The sequence below is a fragment of the Pleurodeles waltl genome, chromosome 8 (assembly GCF_031143425.1).
Source record: "Pleurodeles waltl isolate 20211129_DDA chromosome 8, aPleWal1.hap1.20221129, whole genome shotgun sequence".
NCBI lineage: Eukaryota > Metazoa > Chordata > Amphibia > Caudata > Salamandridae > Pleurodeles > Pleurodeles waltl.
Window position 1 is genome coordinate 1,308,647,736 of NC_090447.1, and position 20,079 is coordinate 1,308,667,814.

At 45.3% G+C, this 20,079-nt stretch overlaps 1 protein-coding gene across 4 annotated transcripts in view; it reads right to left on the reverse strand.

Annotated features, from left to right (window-relative positions):
* Nucleotides 1-20,079, reverse strand: part of PARP4 (poly(ADP-ribose) polymerase family member 4) — a 1,744,976-nt gene that overhangs the window by 169,542 nt on the left and 1,555,355 nt on the right. For all 4 annotated transcript variants that reach the window (XM_069202293.1, XM_069202292.1, XM_069202291.1 and 1 more), the window contains one exon: nucleotides 8,927-9,029. In XM_069202293.1, coding sequence (XP_069058394.1) covers nucleotides 8,927-9,029 — 103 coding nt within the window. The remainder of the gene's footprint in view (nucleotides 1-8,926; nucleotides 9,030-20,079) is intronic.

Sequence of the window (20,079 nt, forward strand, 5' to 3'; positions counted from 1 at the left end):
ATAATTGTCCAAAAAGGCACTCATAAAAGAAGCAGTAGTTCATTGTTACACAAGCAGTTTTTGTAAACTACAATTAGGCATTTACTGGGAAGGACAAGTTCAAAAAGTCTAAAATGCTCACCCAGGCACAAGTTCTGTCTGACCTGGATCCAGGAGACTGGATGATGGAGCTAGATCTGCTCGACACATAGTTTCACATCCCCACCCTGCAATCCCACAGATGTTACCTACAGTTTTAGGAGGGCCAAGAGCACTTTAATTTCTCCATGCTTCCCTTTGGCCTAACCTGTGTACCTCAGATATTCACAAAAGTGATGTCAGTGGTCGAAGCCCATCTGCAAAGACTGGGAATACCACCCTTCCTATACCTTGATGAATGGTTGCTGAGTACACGGGCTGACTTGTTGACATTGTTGGAAAATCATTGACGTTTTCCATCAATGCGTCACAATTACACCTCACCCCTCTACAACTTCCATTCGTTGGAGCTGTCCTGGATATGGTGCTCTTTCGATTCTTTCCCCCACCTCAACGAGTCTAGGACATTTGGCTATGATCACAATGTTTCAATATTTGACTCTAGGTTTCAGTGAGAGCGGCTCTGAGGCTTCTTGGCCTCCTGCAACCTGCTTGTGGACCATGCAAGGGGATACATGTGGGCTCTGCAGTGGGAGCCGAAGCCTCAGTATGTTCAGCGCTTGTTAGATTCCATTCAAGTGTCAGATGACTGTGACCCACCTGCAGTGATGGCTGCTCAACTGAAAATTGACTGTGGCGGAGGTAACGGTTGTGGTGGTGGCATTGTTGCTGTGTTGGGGAGGCCATCTGGAAGAGTGGGAGATCAGAGGACTGTGCTCTCCGACAGAGTCTTTCCTCCACGCCAACATGCTGGATTTCCTCCACGTCAACATGCTGGAGTTGCGAGTGATTTGCTTGGCAGTAAATGCGTTTCCTCCAGCCATTGTGGGATGGGTACAGGTTCTCACAGACACCAAGTCCATGTGGTATTGCAACAAACCGGGCAAGCACAGAGTTGTGTCTCCTGTGCCAGGAGGATCTATGTCTCTGGAAGTGGCTGAGCACTCATGGCATCTCTCCTGGCATGATCATTAAATGCCACCGTGGACAAATGCAGCTGAAGGTGCCTACCGACTCACGAATCGCAGATGCACTCGAGGTGGCACAGAGCAGTTTCCAAAAATGGGAGAGTCCTAGTTCGATCTGTTCAGCACTGCAGAGAACATGCAGTGTCCAAGCATTTCTGTGTTGGAGTTCTCAAGTCAGGTCTCCCTCAAATATGTTTTTCACCAGGAGCGGGGTTGAAGACTCCTTTATGCCTTCCCACCACTACATCTGCCAAGAGTGCTGAAAAATATCAGGAAGATCTGGGCTCATGTCATCCTAGATGTCCGTGACTCTGCGAGGAGAGTGTGGTATCCAGACCTTCTGCCCACAAGCATTTTTCCCCCAATCTGGCTGCCCCTTCTGGAGGACCTTCTGTTGTACCTGAACATAAACACCCTGCACTTCCATGCATGGGCAAAGAACAACAACAATGCTTTTGAAATCCCTCCCGAGGTGATTGGCGTCACCTTGGCAACCAGGTGTTCAACCACCAAAACTGTAAATGCACGATGCCAAGAAGTGTTTGTTGTCTAGTGTCCCTCCCATATTCTCCAACACTTGAATGTAAAGTTGTCGGACATCCTGTTATGTGATAAGCTGGCTCTCTATATGGTGTACTAAAAAGAAGTACACCGCGCAGAGAGTCCAGTGGATCCCCTATTCGCTGACTGAGGCAAAAGTAGATAGTACTAACGTTCTCCTCTGCGGTAGTGTGGGCGAACAGTTAAGCTCATCAGCGGGTGGTGCTAAGCATTTGTTGTACTCACAGACGCAATGAGACACACCCAAAGAATAAATCTGAGACCAATTTAGAAAAATAACACTTTTTATATATGTTTTGAAACCAACAACTCTGTTAAAGAGTAAGTACTTTTAGGAAGTTGGCTCTTTATGTAATAGAGCAAAATGAGGTAGACTGTGCAAAGATTCCGAGCAATCCCCAGAGGTAACACAGAGGCATAAATGACAACCCAAATGCTCTCTTTTTGGATAGTGTGGTCGAGCAGTAAGGCATATCAGAGGGCAGTGCTAAGTATATAAGGCACACACTCGTGCAGTACAGGTAATACACACTCAATAAAGAAATCTAACAATAATTTAGAAAAATAACATATACTTTTATGCAAAGTTTGATACCAAGATCACCGGCATCAGGTGAGTACTTTTGGAGTTATGAATTCTTATAGTTTTTAAAAGTAGACTTTTTGTGCATTTTTCAAGAAGCTGCTATGTGATCCTATGGCGGAAAACAAAGACATCAATCCAGGTAGAGAACAACGACTTATGGGACCAATCTCCTGGACTTAAGGGGCTTGTGGGGCAGGGTCCAAGGCCACAACAATAGGTCACCTCAGGGAGCTCTGTTGTGTCTGGGTGCAGAGGTGAGTTACGGTGTTGGATGTCCCTTTCAAGACTAAGAGGATTGGTCTGGTTACAAAGTTGCTGCAGGGATGGACCGGAAGGGCAGCCCAGGGAAATCCACGTGGGGCTCAACCCTTGAGGTCCTCCGTCCTGTGTGGACATCACCAGCCCACTCCTCCTCGGGCTGTAAGGCAGAGGTGTAGGAGTGTCTTCTGGTGTCGGATCCAGCACTGGAGCTCCTCGCGGTTCCTGGGGCCCTGCAGAAACATGGGGTCCCATCCAACCAAGCCAACAACTTGGGTCAAGTCTCATGAGGTGGAGAGACATGGGGACACCCTGGGTTCTCCTCATCTAGGTCCAGGGCAGATGGGTGCAGAGGTGTCCTAGGGCATTGAGTTTTGCCTCCTGATCACTTGTAGTTGCAGGAGGGTCTGCAGATGCTGTGGAGAAGTCCATAGTGGGTGAGAACAGGGTTGGCTTCTCTTCTGGAGGGCCTGGGCACCACGCTGACACCGTTGCCCACTTTAACACAGGCTAGGTGTCCCGGGTGCAGTGGTGATGTTCCGGTCCTCTCAGGGTTTTCTTGGGTGCCTGTGGATGCAGGTGAGCAGCTCTTCCACTTCAAGGGAGTTCCTCCCGGCAATTTGCGGAACACTGGCAGCTCTCCCAGTTTCTTGGCGGTGGCAGGACAAGCCAGTAGCTCTTCGAGGGCCAGGTGCAGTGGGCAAGCCGGCAGCATTGGCGCCAAGTCAATCGTGCTCCTCGGTTCTCGGGTACTTCTCCTTTTGTGGCCAGAGAAGATCTGAGGATCTCGTGTCAGAGGGTCCCCTATATACTCAATTTAAGGGACTTAAAGGGGAGTGAAAGTTAGTAGCCAATAAGCTACTTACCCTTGATGACCATTTCCTGTGGAGAAGTGTATCACCCTAACCAGAGTTCCTAAATTCCACCACATGCAAGATGGTGGAATTTCTAAAGTGGTGTCCACGTCAGGCTGGTCACCGTAGGGGCATTCCCAGTCTGGAAGTGTGACACGTCTCCTGCACAGCTAATTTTCCTACCTGTCCAGGTGCCAGATGGGCCCTGAGGCAAGAAGGTTGGCATCTTCCTCTGAGGAAGGCCAGCTCTGCATTTATCAAAGGTGGTGGGCTTCTTTGAAGCTCCTGCCTTGGAATACATGTCATCCTTTGGGGCAGGTAACACCCCAGCCCAGACAGGCCTTTATTTTCTGACCTCTCGAGAGCAGAGGGTCTCACCCTGGGAGGGCAGATTTGTGTCTGTTGGTGGCAGCTTGCCAGAACCGGTCAGTGAGCTCACCAGCAGTTGGTATATTTTTCAGGGAGCACCCCTAAGGTGCTTTCTGGATGCATTTATTAATAAATCCATCTCTGGATCCAGCGAGGGCTTATGAATACGAGATGTTTGATACCAAACATTCCTAGGTTCAGAGAAACCATCATGTAGCTGGGGAACTCACAGTGACCAGTGTCCAGCACATGTATTTAAAATGGCTTCGCTGTACACTTACTATGTCTAAGAATCGACAAAGACATAGTAGGGGCATATCTGCTCATGCATATATGCCCTCACTTGCAATATAATGCACCCTGCTTTAGGGCTGAAGGCTTGCTGTAGGGGTGACTTACAGATATTACAAGCAGTGTTTTAGGGGACATGGCACACAAGTGTGGGACATGTTGTGTTTTCAATTTTGGGAGCACCTTGTCATGCAGCCTGCAATGACAGTCTGCATGAGGCCAGTGCAGTGTCCCTCACAGTGGCACACGTTGTGCTGCAGCTCTGAGGGGTCCTCTTCAGTAACCATGCCCTAGGTACTAGGGCATTTATTAGGGACTTATGCGGGGGCAGAAGGGCCTGGTCACTTGGGGATCAAGTGACCAGGTGTCTTGTTTTAGGGAAGGAACACTGGCACTGGGGTCCTCGTTAGCAACTATAAATGAGGCAAAAAGTGGGGGGTACTGCAACTAGAACCCAGCTACCTACAGTAGGTCCTTTAGGCATTATTGATTTGTTTTAAACAGAAGTAAAAATAACAAAGCTGTCAGATTTGAGGCATTAACAATATATGCGATAATGTTATCCTATGGGAGAAACATACAGTGCATAAGTATACTTGCAAACGGTTGTAAAGGGTATCTTTTAGGACTTAAGGTGCTGGGGAGCCAAGATTCACAGTACACCCAACAGTTCCGGTGTAACTGCCCTGGTGGGTCTTGGAGCAGCGGTGCTGATTGCGTTGGTAGCCTCAAGCGCTACAGCAGTAAAGTTTTAAAGGACCTGTCATAGCAACAGAGTCTGCAAGGCGGGAACTGGGGAAAAATCCGGCAGAACCCAACGTGGAGCTCAGCTTGTGGGGGCTCTTAAGTCAAGGGGATGCAGGCAGGAGACCTGAACTTCAGCTGGGTGACTCAGTGCAGAGATGCTGGCTGAATCGCCGCTTGAAGTTAGAGGCTTTCTCAATTCTCAGTCAACCTGGAGAGGGGAGATAAACAAAACAGAAGGACCACTCTGGAGGAGAAGCTTGTCTGTCGTGAAGTCCCTTGACATGCAGGTAAGTTTTTGCGGTCGGGGTGTCCGGATTGGACACAAACAAGCCTTGGTGGATGCAAGTGCCCCAGTGTAGGAAAGTACCATCTTCCTTGGCATGTTACCCCCATTTTTACCTGTATGTCAGTATGTTTTTACCTGTCTCACTGGGATCCTACTGGTCAGGACCCCAGTGCTCATAGTTTATGGCCTAATGTGTGTGTCTGTATAGTGCTTGACTGTGTCACTGAGGCTCTGCTAACCAGAACCTCAGTGCTTATGCTCTCTCTGCTTTTAAATTTGTCACTGTAGGCTAGTGACTTCATTTACCAATTTCAATTTGCATACTGGACCCCCCCTTATAAGTGCCTAGTATTTGGTACCGAGGTACCCAGGTAATTGGGGATCCAGGAGATCCATATGGGCTGCAGCATTTCTTTTGCCACTCATAGGGAGCTCAGACAAACCCTTTCACAGGCCTGCCACCGCAGCCTGCGTGAAAAAAGGCTTGTTGGCGATTTCCAACACGAAATCATGTCTGCATCCATCTTCACGTCGTGGGACATCCTTTGCATCATGCAGGAACCCGCTGGCATCTTCCTAGAGGGCATTCCTGCAGTCTTCGTCCAACCGGGGACTCTTCTCTTGCACCCTCTTCTGGGTTCTTTCGACTTCTGGACTTGGTCCCCTTCTTTTGCAGGTCTTCAGGTCCAGGAATCCAGCAGTTGTTTTTTGCAGACTTGGTCGGTTACTGCAAAATCCCAATCAAGAGGTGTAGTGTGTCTTAAGGAACCTTGCAGTACTTTACTCCTGCTTTTCTGGGCTCTGGGGTGGGGTAATTTACTTACCTTTACTGTATTCTTTCTCTCCCAGCGATTCTGCACACACTACACTTGTCTAGGGGAGAATTTGTGATTTGCATTCCACTTTCTTAGTATATGGTTTGTGTTGCCCCTAAACCTATTTTCTCCCATTGCATTCTATATAATTTCCTATTGTTTGCACTATCCTATGTCTAATTACTTACCTTATTTTGGTGTCTAGTGTACATATTGTGTGTAATACTTACCTCCAGAAGGAGTATTGCCTCTAAGATATTTTTGGTACTGTGTCACCCAAATAAACTACCTTTATTTTTGGTAACACTGCGTGTTGTCTTTACTTGTGTATAAGAACTGTGTAACTATAAGTGGTATTGCATGAGCTTTGCATGTCTCTTAGTTCAGCCTAAGCTGCTCTGCTATAGCTACCTCTATCAGCCTAAGCTGCTAGAACACTACTACTCCACTAATAAGGGATAACTGGAACAGGTATAAGGTGTAAGTACCCAAGGTACCCACGACAAACCAGGCCAGCCTCCTACACCCGGTAGTCGGGGTATTGGTGCAGGTGGCATCCTGGGAGTCTAGCATCTCGAAACTCATTAGAGAAACGGGGCGGCACTCCTAGAGCCTCAAGAACCGCATCTTGTTGTGATGCTGCCTCTGTCGGCTCGATGGCCAACAACACGGGTTACAAAAATGCAGTCTGTGCCTGCAGGTGCAGAGGGATGGCTCTACCACCCAAAGGGAGATGCTGCCTGGTTGATGAAGAGCTGGACAGTCTTCCACAGGTTTGGGAGGATACATAGCTTTAAGGCGAAGTCGGGTTGGTGCACCTGTCCAGGTTCCAGCAGTAGGTCAGTGTTTGGCACCAAGTGGTGGTTAAGTCCTATGTTCTCACTGCGACTGCTCTACTTTTGTTCTTTTTATTTGGTTCCCAGTAGACAAATCTGAGTTTGCGGTGTATAGGGGAACCCCAAAATACTATAATTTAGGGTATTAAGAGGAGTGTAGGGTAGTTACCAAAGGGCTACTTACCCTGGGGTGACTACACCCTCTATATGACCACTTCCTGTGTAGAGTGGGCATTTTCCTGACCCAGAGTTCCTAGTTTCACCAAAAACAAGATGGTGAAACCCTTCCTCGACTGTCCACTTCAGGTAGTCCGCCTTAGGGGTGTGACTAGCCTTGAAGTGAAACACGCCTCCTGAAAAACGAATTTCCCCCTGCTCTGGTGCCTAATGGGCCTCAGGGCAGGAGATCACGTTCCCAGGACTGGCGAAGCCAAGGTTGCATATCAAAGGTGGTAGGGGCTTTGACGCCCCTGGCTCTGATATGCGAAATCACTAGCCATCCTGCTGGAGGAGGTGTGATCACCTTCCTCCAGAGCAGGCATTATTTCTGACGTCTGAGAGCATGGGCACTCACCTGCAGGGGGGTCAGAAACTCGTCTGTGGTGGCAGGCTGGTCAGGACCAGTCAGCCAGCACACTAAGCAACTGCACCTGTAAGGTGCCCCCTCAGTGCATGTCATAATAAATCTGACACTGGCATCTGTACAGATTTATTAAGACGAGGTGTTTGACACCAAACGCCGTTAGTTTATGTGCAGCCATCATGTAGTTGGGTCACTCATAATGACCAGTGTCCAGTACATGTCCTTACAATGGCTGCCTGATCACTTGCAATATCTATCAATGGAACTAGACATCAGAGGGACCTATCTGCTCATGCAGGTGGGCACTCACATGTACTATAATGCACCCCGCCTCAGGTCTCTAGGGGTGCTGTAGGGGTGATTGACATAGAGTACATGCAGTGGTAGTGGGCACTGCATACATGGTGTGTGCAATGTCATGTTTTCAAAATGGTTTGCACCATTTCACACATTCTGCAATGGCAGACTGCATGTGTTTGGGTGTGGGTCCCTTAAGGTGGCATAATACACGCTACAGCCCTTATGGACCCTCTTTAGTATCAATGCCCTATGTACTAGGGGTACCATTTACTAGGGACTTACAGGGGTGCTAAAGTCCTTGCCCACTGGGTTACAATTTGACATTTACCTTTTTTTAAGGTAAAGAGTGCTGGCACTGGAGGCCTGGTTGCACTTTCAGTCAAAAACCATGAGTACTTGTGCAAAAAGTGGGGATGACCATGTCAAAAAGGACACTTTCCTATACAAAGTATCATGTATAAACATATAGGGCCTGATTTGTGGGACAGGTGTTGTCCAGTCGTGTGCAGACGAAGAAAGGGGTAGAATGGAGTAAAAAGGGGAGTTTTCCCCCTCCCCAATTTGTCAACTCAGACATGGTGGCAGGACAGCCACTTTTTTCCTAGCGGCAAGGCACATCCAAATCCGCACGGCGGGAAGGGTGGCTGGGGTCCCGCTGGCATCCACTTTTCCCTCTCTTGCCATCGACGCAGGCATTGTTTCTTGGCAGAAATGGTGGTGCAACTGCGGGCTTTTGTCGATGGGACCGCCAAAATCTAAATAAGGCAGGCTGTCACATCGGCAGATGGGTTTTCAGTCGAAATGTTTACGACTGGACCGTTACCGCCAAGATCTCAATCAGGCCAATAATGACTAACCACAGTAAGCAGCACTACCTGTGCATATATCAATGACTCATCCTGTGATGTCTGTTTTAGAAACAAAAAATAAGCTTGTCTCTTCATGATTAAAATATTGGCAGAAATCAAAACAAGCACATTTTAAAAGAATCTGGCATTGGCAAAGCCAATAGCTGTGACCATAGTATTGGCAAATTAAGGCTTTGTTTTAAGTATAGCTTTCCAACATATCTTAGGAATCACTTACGCAGAAAAGCACTTAGGTACTGTATACAGAATTTGTACAACAATTTACTGCAGAAATATATGACATCACAGCACAACATATCAATTGTTTAATAATTATCAGTTATTGAAATTTCAGAGTCTTGGTGATCCATTTATGATGCAATCTAGAAAGACATTCATTTATACAATTGAAAATCAACTAATTGCTACATTTTTCTGTTGAGTATTATCCTTACAGCTAGAAGATGGTTTAACTATTAGTCTTACCTAGAGAATTAAGTCCCTTTTGTACAAGGAATACATTAATTAAGTAGTTCACATCCACCTTCAATGCCATCTGAAGCGCTGAGTTAAGCTCCCAGTAGTGATCCTATGGCACACCAATGCAAAACAAAGAAGGGTGGTTTAGAGATTCTCCACAGATTTAATTGTGTATAAAAGTGTACATTTAAAATCAATGTGTATATGTATGTGCAATGTAAAATCATTTTTAGCATTATACCATAGCAGAACTCACCTTCACAAACTGCTATTCTAAGGTGTATTATCTCCCTTCAGCAAACTAATCATCTTTTAACAGAAATCACAGAACTGGTCTAGGATTTAGTTCCTCCATCATCATCACAACAAGACCCATCTATGCCCACTTTTTTCAGGTCTTCCATGATTATCCCATGTCCTGACTTTATAATAATATTGTTGAAAGTTAAACTAAGATGACAGACCACTTTAGCAGCCCATCAGCGCCTCTACACCGATGGTGGCTTGCTTAAATAATGAGTCCAGTTCATAGTCACTCATAAAACTTTCAAAGGTCAAGCATAGGCAGCAAGCAAGCGCTGTCTCTCAACATGTTGTAATGTACACCTGTAGGCTTGCAACACACCCCTCTCACACCCATCACTTTAATTCATTCCTTGGCCTGCCTTTCAAAACTCCCTTGATTTGTAAGTAAATCCTTTACGTTTGTCCGCCCTTGAGGCTGCTTTGTTACCGCCTTGAAGATTGAACTTGTAACATGGATTATTGCACGATGGGCCATATAGCTTAGTATGCCGCACTATTTTTTTCTTTTTCCTCGCCGCTGTGGACGTATGTTTTTTCTTCCTCTTCCGTGTTTTGGGAGTGCAGCTGTTTCTTCAAGAAACTTGCCCCATAATGCTTTGTCAGGCACGTGTTCCTGAAAACATTTTTGCCCATAACTCAGCCTATGGTGGTGCTACAACAAATAGATAACCACCAAACCATTCAGCACGGCATGCTCTTTCTGTCAGGTCATCTCTGGGTCCCCATACTAGGTTGGAGGGGGAGCAAAATAGTAATATCTCCCACCATTCAATGTCTTTTTAAGCTGTCCTGGCTGGACCCTTTGTATTACAGCTGGGAGTAGTTTGTGTTTTAAGGGCCTTGTTTGTAACAGTGTTGCAGTAGGCCTGCTAGGCCAGAAAATGTGTAATGCACTACGCTCTCTAAATAACTGGGTACACTGCATCACTTTCAGCCATTCAGTTTTCATGTGGTTATGCTATCTAGGGGCTCACTATATGGTTACATGACCATGTTTCTTAGAAATTGTATTTTTATAGTGGTGCCCTTTATGGGCTGTTCTGAGCATTACAGTCAAGATATTACAATATTTGCTGCATTTGGAAATCGCCTCATGATGCTTTGCGGGGCATTCCTTTTACAAAACATTTTTGCCCATAACTCACCACACAATGTGCTCTTTCTGTCTAGGTCATCTCTGGGTCCCCAAACTAGGCTGGTGGGGAGGACACCAAAATAATATTATAAAAAATATAATAAATAACAGAATATTTTCATTTTTTGTTGCAGATAGAAGAAGGTAAATGGAAGTATTTTAGTTATGAGCAGGGCCACTGGAATAATGTGGCAGTAAGGACCAAATTATGTGGCAGGGTTGACCAATTTATGTAGCAAGAAAAGTCTAGTTATGCGTTTACAACGCCAATCGCTCTAACTCAAGTAAATGCGGGATCTATTGCATTGCAAATGCTTGTTGACCTTGCAACCACACAGTACCTTTTCCTGCATAAGACGGGCCTGACACTACAGTTGACAATGCTTCCAAAGCTGGCAGATAACAAGTCCTTAACCCTACCCACACCACTCACGCATATAATGTTTGGGTATCTGTAGGAAAATGCCTCTCATGGCATAGTCACCCCCTGACTTTTTGCCTTTTGTTGATGCTAGTTATGATTGAAAGTGTGCTTGGATCCTGCTAACCAGGCCCCAGCACCAGTGTTCTTTCCCTAAACTGTACCTTTGTCTCCACAACTGGCACAGCCCTGGCATACAGATAAGCCCCTTGTAAGTGGTACCCCTGGTACCAAGGGCCCTGTGGCCAGGGGAGGTCTCTAAGTGCTGCAGCATGTATTGTGCCACCCTGGGGACCCCTCACTCAGCACATGCACGCCGCCTCACAGCGTGTGTGTGCTGGTGGGGAGAAAATGACTAAGTCGACATGGCACTCCCCTCAGAGTGCCCTGCCCACAACCCACTGCCTGTGGCATAGGTAAGTTACCCCTCTAGCAGGCCTTACAGCCCTAAGGCTGGGTGCACTATACCACATAAGCACTATGCCCCTACAGTGTCTAAGCAAGTTCTTAGACATTGTAAGTGCAGGGTAGCCTTAAAGAATATATTGTCTGGGAGTTTGTCAAACACAAACTCCACAGTTCCATAATGGCTACACTAAATACGGAAAACTTTGGTATCAAACTTCTCAGAACAATAAATTCACACTGATGCCAGTGTGGGATTTATTGAAAAATGCACACAAAGGGCATCTTAGAGATGCTCCCTGTATACAAGTCCAACTCATAATGTTAGGCTGACCAGATTCTGCAAGCCTGCCACATCCAGACGGGTTTCTGGCCACCTGGGGTGAGTGCCTTTGTCACCCTGTGGCCAGGAACAAAGCCTGCACTGGGTGGAGATGCTTCACACCTGGCTGTGAACCTCAAAGGCTCTAGCCTGGTGTTACAGCACCCCAGGGCACTCAAGCTAGTGGAGATGCCCGCCCCTCTGGACAAAGCCCCCGCTTTTGGTGGCAAGTCCGGAGGAGATAATGAGAAAAACAAGGAGGAGCCACCCACCAGTCAGGACAGCCCCTAAGGTGTCCTGAGCTGAGGTAACCCCTGCCTTAGGAAATCCTCCATTTTGTTTTTGTTGATTCCCCACAATAGGATTAGGGAGGAGGCACAAAGATGGTGTAGCCACCCTCCAGGACAGTAGCCATTGGCTACTGCCCCCCAGACCTAAACACCCCCCTAAATTTAGTATTTAGGGGCGACCCTGAACCCAGGAAATCAGATTCCTGCAACCTGAAGAAAGAAGAAGGACTGCTGACCTGAAAGCCCCGCAGAGACGATGGCGAAGACAACTGACTCGGCCCCAGCCCTACCAGCCTGTCTCCAGACTTAAAGAACCTGTACAGCGACGCATCCGACAGGGACCAGCGACCTCTGAGGACTCAGAGGAATGCCCTGAACCCGAAGGACCAAGAAACTCCAGAGAACAGCGGCACTGTTCAGAAACTGAAACAACTTTGCAACTTTTTAGCAACTTCCAAAGAACTCTCTCTTCCCGCCGGAAGCATGAGACTTCTGACTCTGCACCCGACGCTCCCGGCTCAAGCTCCAGAGACCAAACACCGCCGAGAGGACTCCCAGGCGACTACGATGACGTGAGTACCCTGAGTCGACCCCCCTGCACCCCACAGCAAAGCCTGCAGAGAGGATCCAGAGGCTCCCCCTGACCGCGACTGCCTGGCAACAAGGAACCCGATGCCTGGACCAAGCACTGCACCTGCAGCCCCCAGGACCAAGAGGAATCACCTTCCAGTGCAGGAGTGACCAGCAGGCGGCCCTCTCCCTAGCCCAGTCAGTGGCTGGCCCGAGAAGCCCCCTGCGCCCTGCCTCCATCGCCTAAATGACCCCTGGGTCCCTCCATTGCTTTCTTTAGCAAACCCAGCGCCTACTTTGCACACTGCACTCGGCCGCCCCTGTGCCGCTGGGGATGTTTTTTGTTGTATTCCTGTTTGTGTCCTCCCCCAGTGCTCTACAAAACCCCCCTAGTCTGCTCCCCGAGGACGCAGGTACTTACTTGCTAGCAGACTAGAACCGGAGCACCTCTGTTCTTCACATACTATGTGTTTTAGGCCCTCATTTGACCGCTGCACCTGACCGGCCCTGCGTCGCTGGTGCAGTGGTTTTGGGGTTGCTTTGAACCCCCAACGGTGGGCTGCCTATGCCCAGGAGACTGACTGTATAAGTGCTTTACTTACCTGAGAAACTTAACCAAACTTACCTCCCCCAGGAAATGTTGATTTTTCCAGTGTCCACTTTAAAAAAACGCTTATTGCCATTTTAACTAAAACTGTGTGTACTACTGCTTTGAATCAAAGTTCTATACTTATCTGTGTGAAGTACCTTGCATTTTATGTACTTACCTCAAATCGTGAATCTTGTGGTTCTAAAATAAATTAAGAAAATATATTTTTCTATATAAAAACTATTGGCCTGGAGTTAAGTCTTTGAGTGTGTGTTCCTAATTTATTGCCTGTGAGTGTACAACAAATGCTTAACACTACCCTCTGATAAGCCTACTGCTCGACCACACTACCACAAAATAGAGCATTAGTATTATCTAATTTTGCCACTATCAACCTCTAAGGGGAACCCTTGGACTCTGTGCACACTATCTCTCACTTTGAGATAGTATATACAGAGCCAACTTCCTACACAGGGGTTTACCTCCTTAGTCCTTAAGTAGGCATCAGAGGAATACATCCAAGTAGGTCATCTTCTGTCTCATCTTAACCCCAAATAGATTGTGCTTGGTCTAGGATTCCCTATAACTGTCTCCTAATTCCACTGAAAGCTCAAACATGTCCAAACACTGAAAGGATCAAAGCAGAATCCCACCCCTACAAGCTACATCTGATATCCCAAACCACTAATCCTGGGTCTGCAAGATCCCTGTTCTTCAAAGCAGCCAAGTATCATGAACTTCCTTAGATAGCTGGCAAATTAGAAAGACAGTGACAAGCTAGCAAGCTGAAAGTCTTTTATTTAAGGAGAGCTTTGATCAGAAAGTGGCGCACCTCTCCCAGAAAAGGATGAGATGTGAAATAAACCAATAATTTGTTTAGCTCTGTGCAGCCAGACCTAATATAAACAATGCATTGCTATAGCTCACCTACACAGTGTTAAATCTAGTAGTTTAATTGCAAAATCTGATTCAGATTTTCAGTAAGCCCGGCTGCTAAATATCTGTTCCACAGTCCAGGTCACAGGCTTTGCTTACAATGTGAGTTGAGAAACATTTATATAGGCTCACTTTTGCAACCTGACAATCAGAAAGTTTGTGCTATTTGTGTGCACTTTATAGCAGTTTTAAGAATTTTTCAAATGTGCCAATAAATAGTAAAAATAATTTATATGATTTGTAGAAAAGGTGCATTTAGAGTCTTATTGGAAATGCCAGTCAATCAAAAGGTCATAATGCCAACTGTCCAACATCCACAAAAATCAAAATAACTGGCTGGACACAGCATAAAGATGGATTTCCTTAATACAAAAAGAAGGAAATTAGCTCTTTCTTATCCACAGTAACACTTTCTACAGGTAAGAGAGTTATAGAGTTTACTGTGAAGTGGCTTATACATTCATCTGAGGCAATGCTAGTAACAAATAGAAGCAAAAGCAGAGTAAGGATAGTGATCCATTACATTCCAATCCTCCCTGTTGCATATGTATATCAAATTCCTACTAAATAGCCCTGCCCACTAACAACAGGTAGCCAATCTGAGCAACTTCTGACTTTCCTTCTTATGTGTCTTTTTCAAGAACACCCTCAAAGTGAGCCTTCTGCAAGAAAGCCACCCTAGGCATCAGCTTCTGTGCGTCTGCTGCAACGGATGAACAGAGATATTGGTATTTCCAACCAGTACTAGTTAGAACCTTCAAAGGGCCAAATACAATCCCCTATGTCAGAATATCCCTGGCATATTAGTGGTCCTCGTATAACAGGGCAAATCATGAACCTATTGTAGGCATTATTTACATAATTGTGGCTATCCACTGCATAACAATGGCACTGGTACAATAGTGCCGATTCTGGACTTATGATAAATTCTGATAAATGCACAATGTGTATAAATGTGACAGTAGTGTATGTCATACATGTCAAACTGTGGTATATTGAAACATGAAAAGAACAAGCTTCTCTCTGGGGGAATTGACCACATCCTTCAGAAAATAAGACTACACTTCTGAAAAAAATATTTAATGGTGATTGGTGACTGATAATTCACAAAGAGTAGTGGGTACTCATGATCTCTCATCACTAATAACAGATGTACTCAGTGCTGTGGTTTTTAATTCATTTTATGACTCGTGAGGATACCTGTATTGATAATTTTTATAATACAATTACTACTAATGTCCGATGCCTTATCATCTAATATTAGTGTACTTTGTCAGCTGTCTGATGTTGTAAACATCTATGTAACTGAGTGACATTTGTATATGACGTCTGGCTCTGCTGTCTATGTCCTCTGATTGTGGGAATTGTTGAACTTTTGATTTTCAAGATCTTAGCTAATACTTATGGGATGTTTTTTGTGGGTCTGTGTTTCAACATTCCTGGATGAAAGCATTATATGACATTAGTGCCACTTCAAACAGCTGGAATTGTAGCCAATTTATGTGAAAATCACGCTGTAAAATATATCTTATTACTCAAATATTTTTCAAAATTCTGCCATGCTCATCAGCTGCTACTGATCCAATACAATACATCAATGCCCCTCAAAAGACAGGCATAGAGCTCTCTGTGACCCCAAAGTTCTTATGGCATGGCACCATTCAAGAAACTGCAACTCTGAAATAGAAAGACGTCATCTACGACTTTTCAATTCCAAGATGCCTGCAGAGAAACTAGAAATAACAAAAAAATAAACACAGAAGAAATAATAGACCTCATCCCTACCCCATTCATTAATCAGACCAAAAACATTTTCACTAAGACTTCAACTCCCCTAGTGACTCAATTATAAAAAACATTAAAGAATGTTTAATTTACAATGGGCAACCAGCATGACATTGAGACCAAAGGCACAGAAGGCAACATCCTTAATTTAGTGCTCCTAGCTTACAGACAGAGAAATTAGGTGCAATCCCCATGCACTGTCATTAAGAAATCTCATGGTGATGTTCAACACTGATCTCTTCTTTACATACAAATTGTAGGACTTATTAAGGATACCGCCTTCTAATTCAATGTTTCTTGGTATAAATGATATAAAAACCAAGGGTTCACTTGGGATCCGTGCCAATGGAGTCTCTCAACCTCCATGAAGAATGAGGCAGAGCTAAGCATGGCGGAAGGCTGACAAACTGCCCGGCATGAAATATAATTACCACTTTCTCTAGAAAAGAAGCATGGTTCCTCAAGACTAGTTTATCTGGGATGAATGTTTTATACAGTGGATTAACTAAGAGTTTAGCAACACAAAACAATGATAGACGGAGTGCTAAAACTTTTCAAACACTCACCCCCAGGTATAGATCTGGGTTTAATCCATAGTCCTTTTGCTCGCCAAGCCACCCCAGTTTGGACCCAGCCATATGCAAATCAGTCTTGACCCTGATCCCCATTTGAACAGTCCAGCCCGCACTGCCAGGCCAGGTCCTCCCTGGACTGGAAACAAGCATCCTGGGACCGGTTTCAGGGTATCACCATTCATCAGCCAGGCTAGCATGAACCTAGTGGCACAGCGAGCATGGGATCTAAGTCTGGGCATACACTTCCCATTTACAGCAACTTTGGCAACACAAAAGGATGATGGACAGAGTGCTGAAACTTTTCTAACACTCACCCAGCGTCACAGATTTCGGTTTAATTCATTGTTCTTTTGCTCACCATGCCACCCTAGTTTGGGGGTGAGTGTTTGAAAAGTTTCAATGCTCCGTCCAGCACCCTTTTGTGTTGCTAAAGATTAACTAAGGCTGCCTGGAGCTCACTCACAAACCAAGAAGATATTATGGAAATAGGAAAGACCATTTTAAAGTTAAGATCCTTAAGGGAAACTATGCAATGGCTCAAAAGAGAGAACATCAAAAAACATATGTCCTGATTTAGATATTTGCAGATGAGCTACTCTGTCACAACGGTGATGGATATCCCATCCCCCAATATCTAAATCCTATATGATATAATGGACTTTAGATACTGGCGGACGGAATATCTGTCACCGTCGTGATGGAGTAAATTGTCTGCCAATATCTAAATAAGGCCCACTAAACTGAAATCCCACTGTGCCATTATAAAGAATTTTGGCAGAAAAAAGTGCTGCAAACCTTTTAAGAATCTCATCACAACAGGTGATTTAAACAAAGAAGGCTTCTCAGGCAACTGGAAAAAGCCGAAACACAGCCGACAAATAACCCTTAACAGTACCCAAAGCAAGCCCATGTTGGACCAGCGATAAAGTAAACAGGGGCATTCACACCCCGCCCCCCAGCAGCATAAGCTGCAAACCTTTCAGATAAACTATGTTTATTATCCTTTGGTTCTGAAAGGGGTGGGGCATTTGGGGTGACGTGCGCTGAGCGCTCCCATGTTACGGCCCAGCGGGGATCTCATAATGCGGCCTGCAGGATTGCGGCTGCAATGGCGGCCGCTCAGCGGTTAAACCTTGGTGGGCGGCCTCCGCCGCCTGCCAAGTATGTAATGAGGGCCTATATTCCTATCTGTAACTTAAATGGTAAAACACTAATCATTTGTGAAAAATGAATGAATTTAAAAAAAAAACGTTAATTTAAGACACACCATGTCAGTGATTTAGGGCCATATTTAGATCTTGGTGGACTGAATACTTTGTCAGAAATGTGACGGATATCCCGTCCGCCGTATTATGATCTTCATAGGATGTAATGGGATCACAATATGGGGGAGGGGATAGCTGTTACGTTCGTGACAGAGTACCCCCCTCTGCCAAAATCTAAATCAGGCCCTTACTTCCTATTTATATTTCAAATGCTGTTCTCCATATTTCATTTCCTACGTGTGTTAGCTAGTTCTAAGACATTGCGTTGCTGTATTTTTTTAGTGCAGTTTATTACTCTTGTACAGTGCATACTTCGCATTGAGTCACTTCCAGGTGCTAATAAGGCAACGGCTGAGAGCTCTGGAGTTTAGGATTAAGGGAGTGTGGGTTTCTCCCAGTGCTTGTCAGTGGGTCAAAAAGAATACATGGTTATCCAATCTTTAGCTCCTCTGCAGGGTAATGGTCACCTATTTCAGCTGCAATTGTGTTTCTGTGCAATGTCTGTAAAGAAGGTATACAGTTGTCAAAATACTGACAAGGCGCAAGTAAAATACTGTGCTTACAGGTGAGTGGGTGTATTGTGTGTCGGAGTGAAGTGAAGGGGAATGCGAGGAACTGCATTTCAGGAGAGAGTGGCAAAAATATGCTGAAAAGGAAAGCGATGAACTGTGATAAAAGGTATAAGGAGAAAAAGGGCATACAAGTCTAACACAGAGTAAATGTAACAGGAGTGATTAAGCCACAAGGAAAACCCTGCCCCTTTCACAGGGCTCAGAAATGCAGGGAAAAGGGGCGATCAAGGCATTCTCCTATTGGCCTCTCTATAGCTAACATGGTGCCTTTCAAAACATTATCAATATTTTATACCGCATCTATTAATTCTATCACTTGGACTTGCATGGTTTGCTCGCCTGCTTTTTGCAAAGTCTGAGAAGAGTTTACGCTGCACCAATTTCAAATTTCACCAGCCGCCACTGCCTACTGGTGTGCAGGAGTACTACTAGCAAAGTTTCTGGATCCAGTCTGACACATGGTAAATATTCACAAGATGAAGAACCTATGGTTAGAAGTATCGATCAGAAGGATTTTTTTTAACTTCTGGAACTATTTTATAAATACACAGAGCTAACCTCTCAAGTTCAAAATATGAATATTTAGCCTTCCAGATTTGGATGTTTGCTGCAGAGAGGATTGTCTTACAGTGACCAGGGAACCAGGGAGGTATTCAACTGAGCTAAAAAAGATGGGGGTACCAGCTGTGATTTGCGCAGCTTCAAGGAAGCACAGACCATGTCCAATGAATTGGCTCCTCGTGCCCCTATCAACAACAGCCTAGCGGTACAGCTCTCATCGGCTACCTTTTAACAGCACACCTTCCACACTGCACCACCTGATGGAAGTATAAAAGGTTTCTGCATCTGTAGTTCACCTCGAAGGCACCTTCCGCAGACTGTTCATTGAGATTGTGCTATACCCTGGTCATCTGGACAATAATGTTTGGCGAAACAGTCAACAAAGGAGAAGATGACAAATGGCCCGAATCCTTAATTCCTCTTACAAAGGAAATGTAGTAATTTATTCCCTCTCAAATTGGACTCTACATCCTATGGGTCATCCTTACCATTTATGCATGTTATTGTGTAATAAATAAAGGAGTAAATTCACAGATCTTAACGATTTGCATGACTTGTGGCCTTCAAAATTCCTGGCATGGACTCTTTGTTGTCCCTTAATGAGTCATTAATTAAAGAGAAGATTTGTTATGTGACTCATTTGCATGACAAAATTCTGCCACAGCAGCACCCAAAAACCTCTACCGCGACCCTTGCAGCTAGCAAGCCTTGTTTGCGGTCTTTCTGCATGGGAACACCTCTGCAAGCTTCATCGCAACGTGGGACATCTGTCTTCCAAAGGAGAAGTTCCTAGTCCTCTTCTTTCTTGCAGAACTCCAAGCTTCTTCCAAACGGTGGCAGCTTCCTTCCACCTTCAGCTGGCATTTCCTGGGCTCCTGCCCCCTCACGGCACTGTCGCGACTATTGAACTTGGTCCCCTTGTCTTACAGGTGCTCAGGTCCTGAAATCCGTTGTCAGTGCACTGCTGGTGTTTGTTCTTCCTGCAGAATCCCCCTAACACGACTTCTGTGCTGTCTGGGGGTAGTAGGTGCACTTTACTCCTACTTTTCAGGGTCTTGGGGTGGGATATTTTTCTAACCCTCACTGTTTTCTTAAAGTCCCAGCGACCCTCTACAAGCTCACATAGGTCTGGGGTCCATTTGTGGTTCGCATTCCACTTTTGGAGTATATGGTTTGTGTTGCCCCTATACCTATGTCCTCCTATTGCAATCTACTGTAATTCTACACTGTTTGCATTACTTTTCTTGCTATTACTTACCTAACTTTGGTTTGTGTACTCATTGAGATACTTTTGGCATATTGTCATAAAAATAAAGTACCTTTATTTTTAGTAACTCTGTGTATTGTGTTTTCTTATGATATTGTGCATATGATACAAGTGGTATAGTAGGAGCTTTACATGTCTCCTAGTTCAGCCTAAGCTGCTT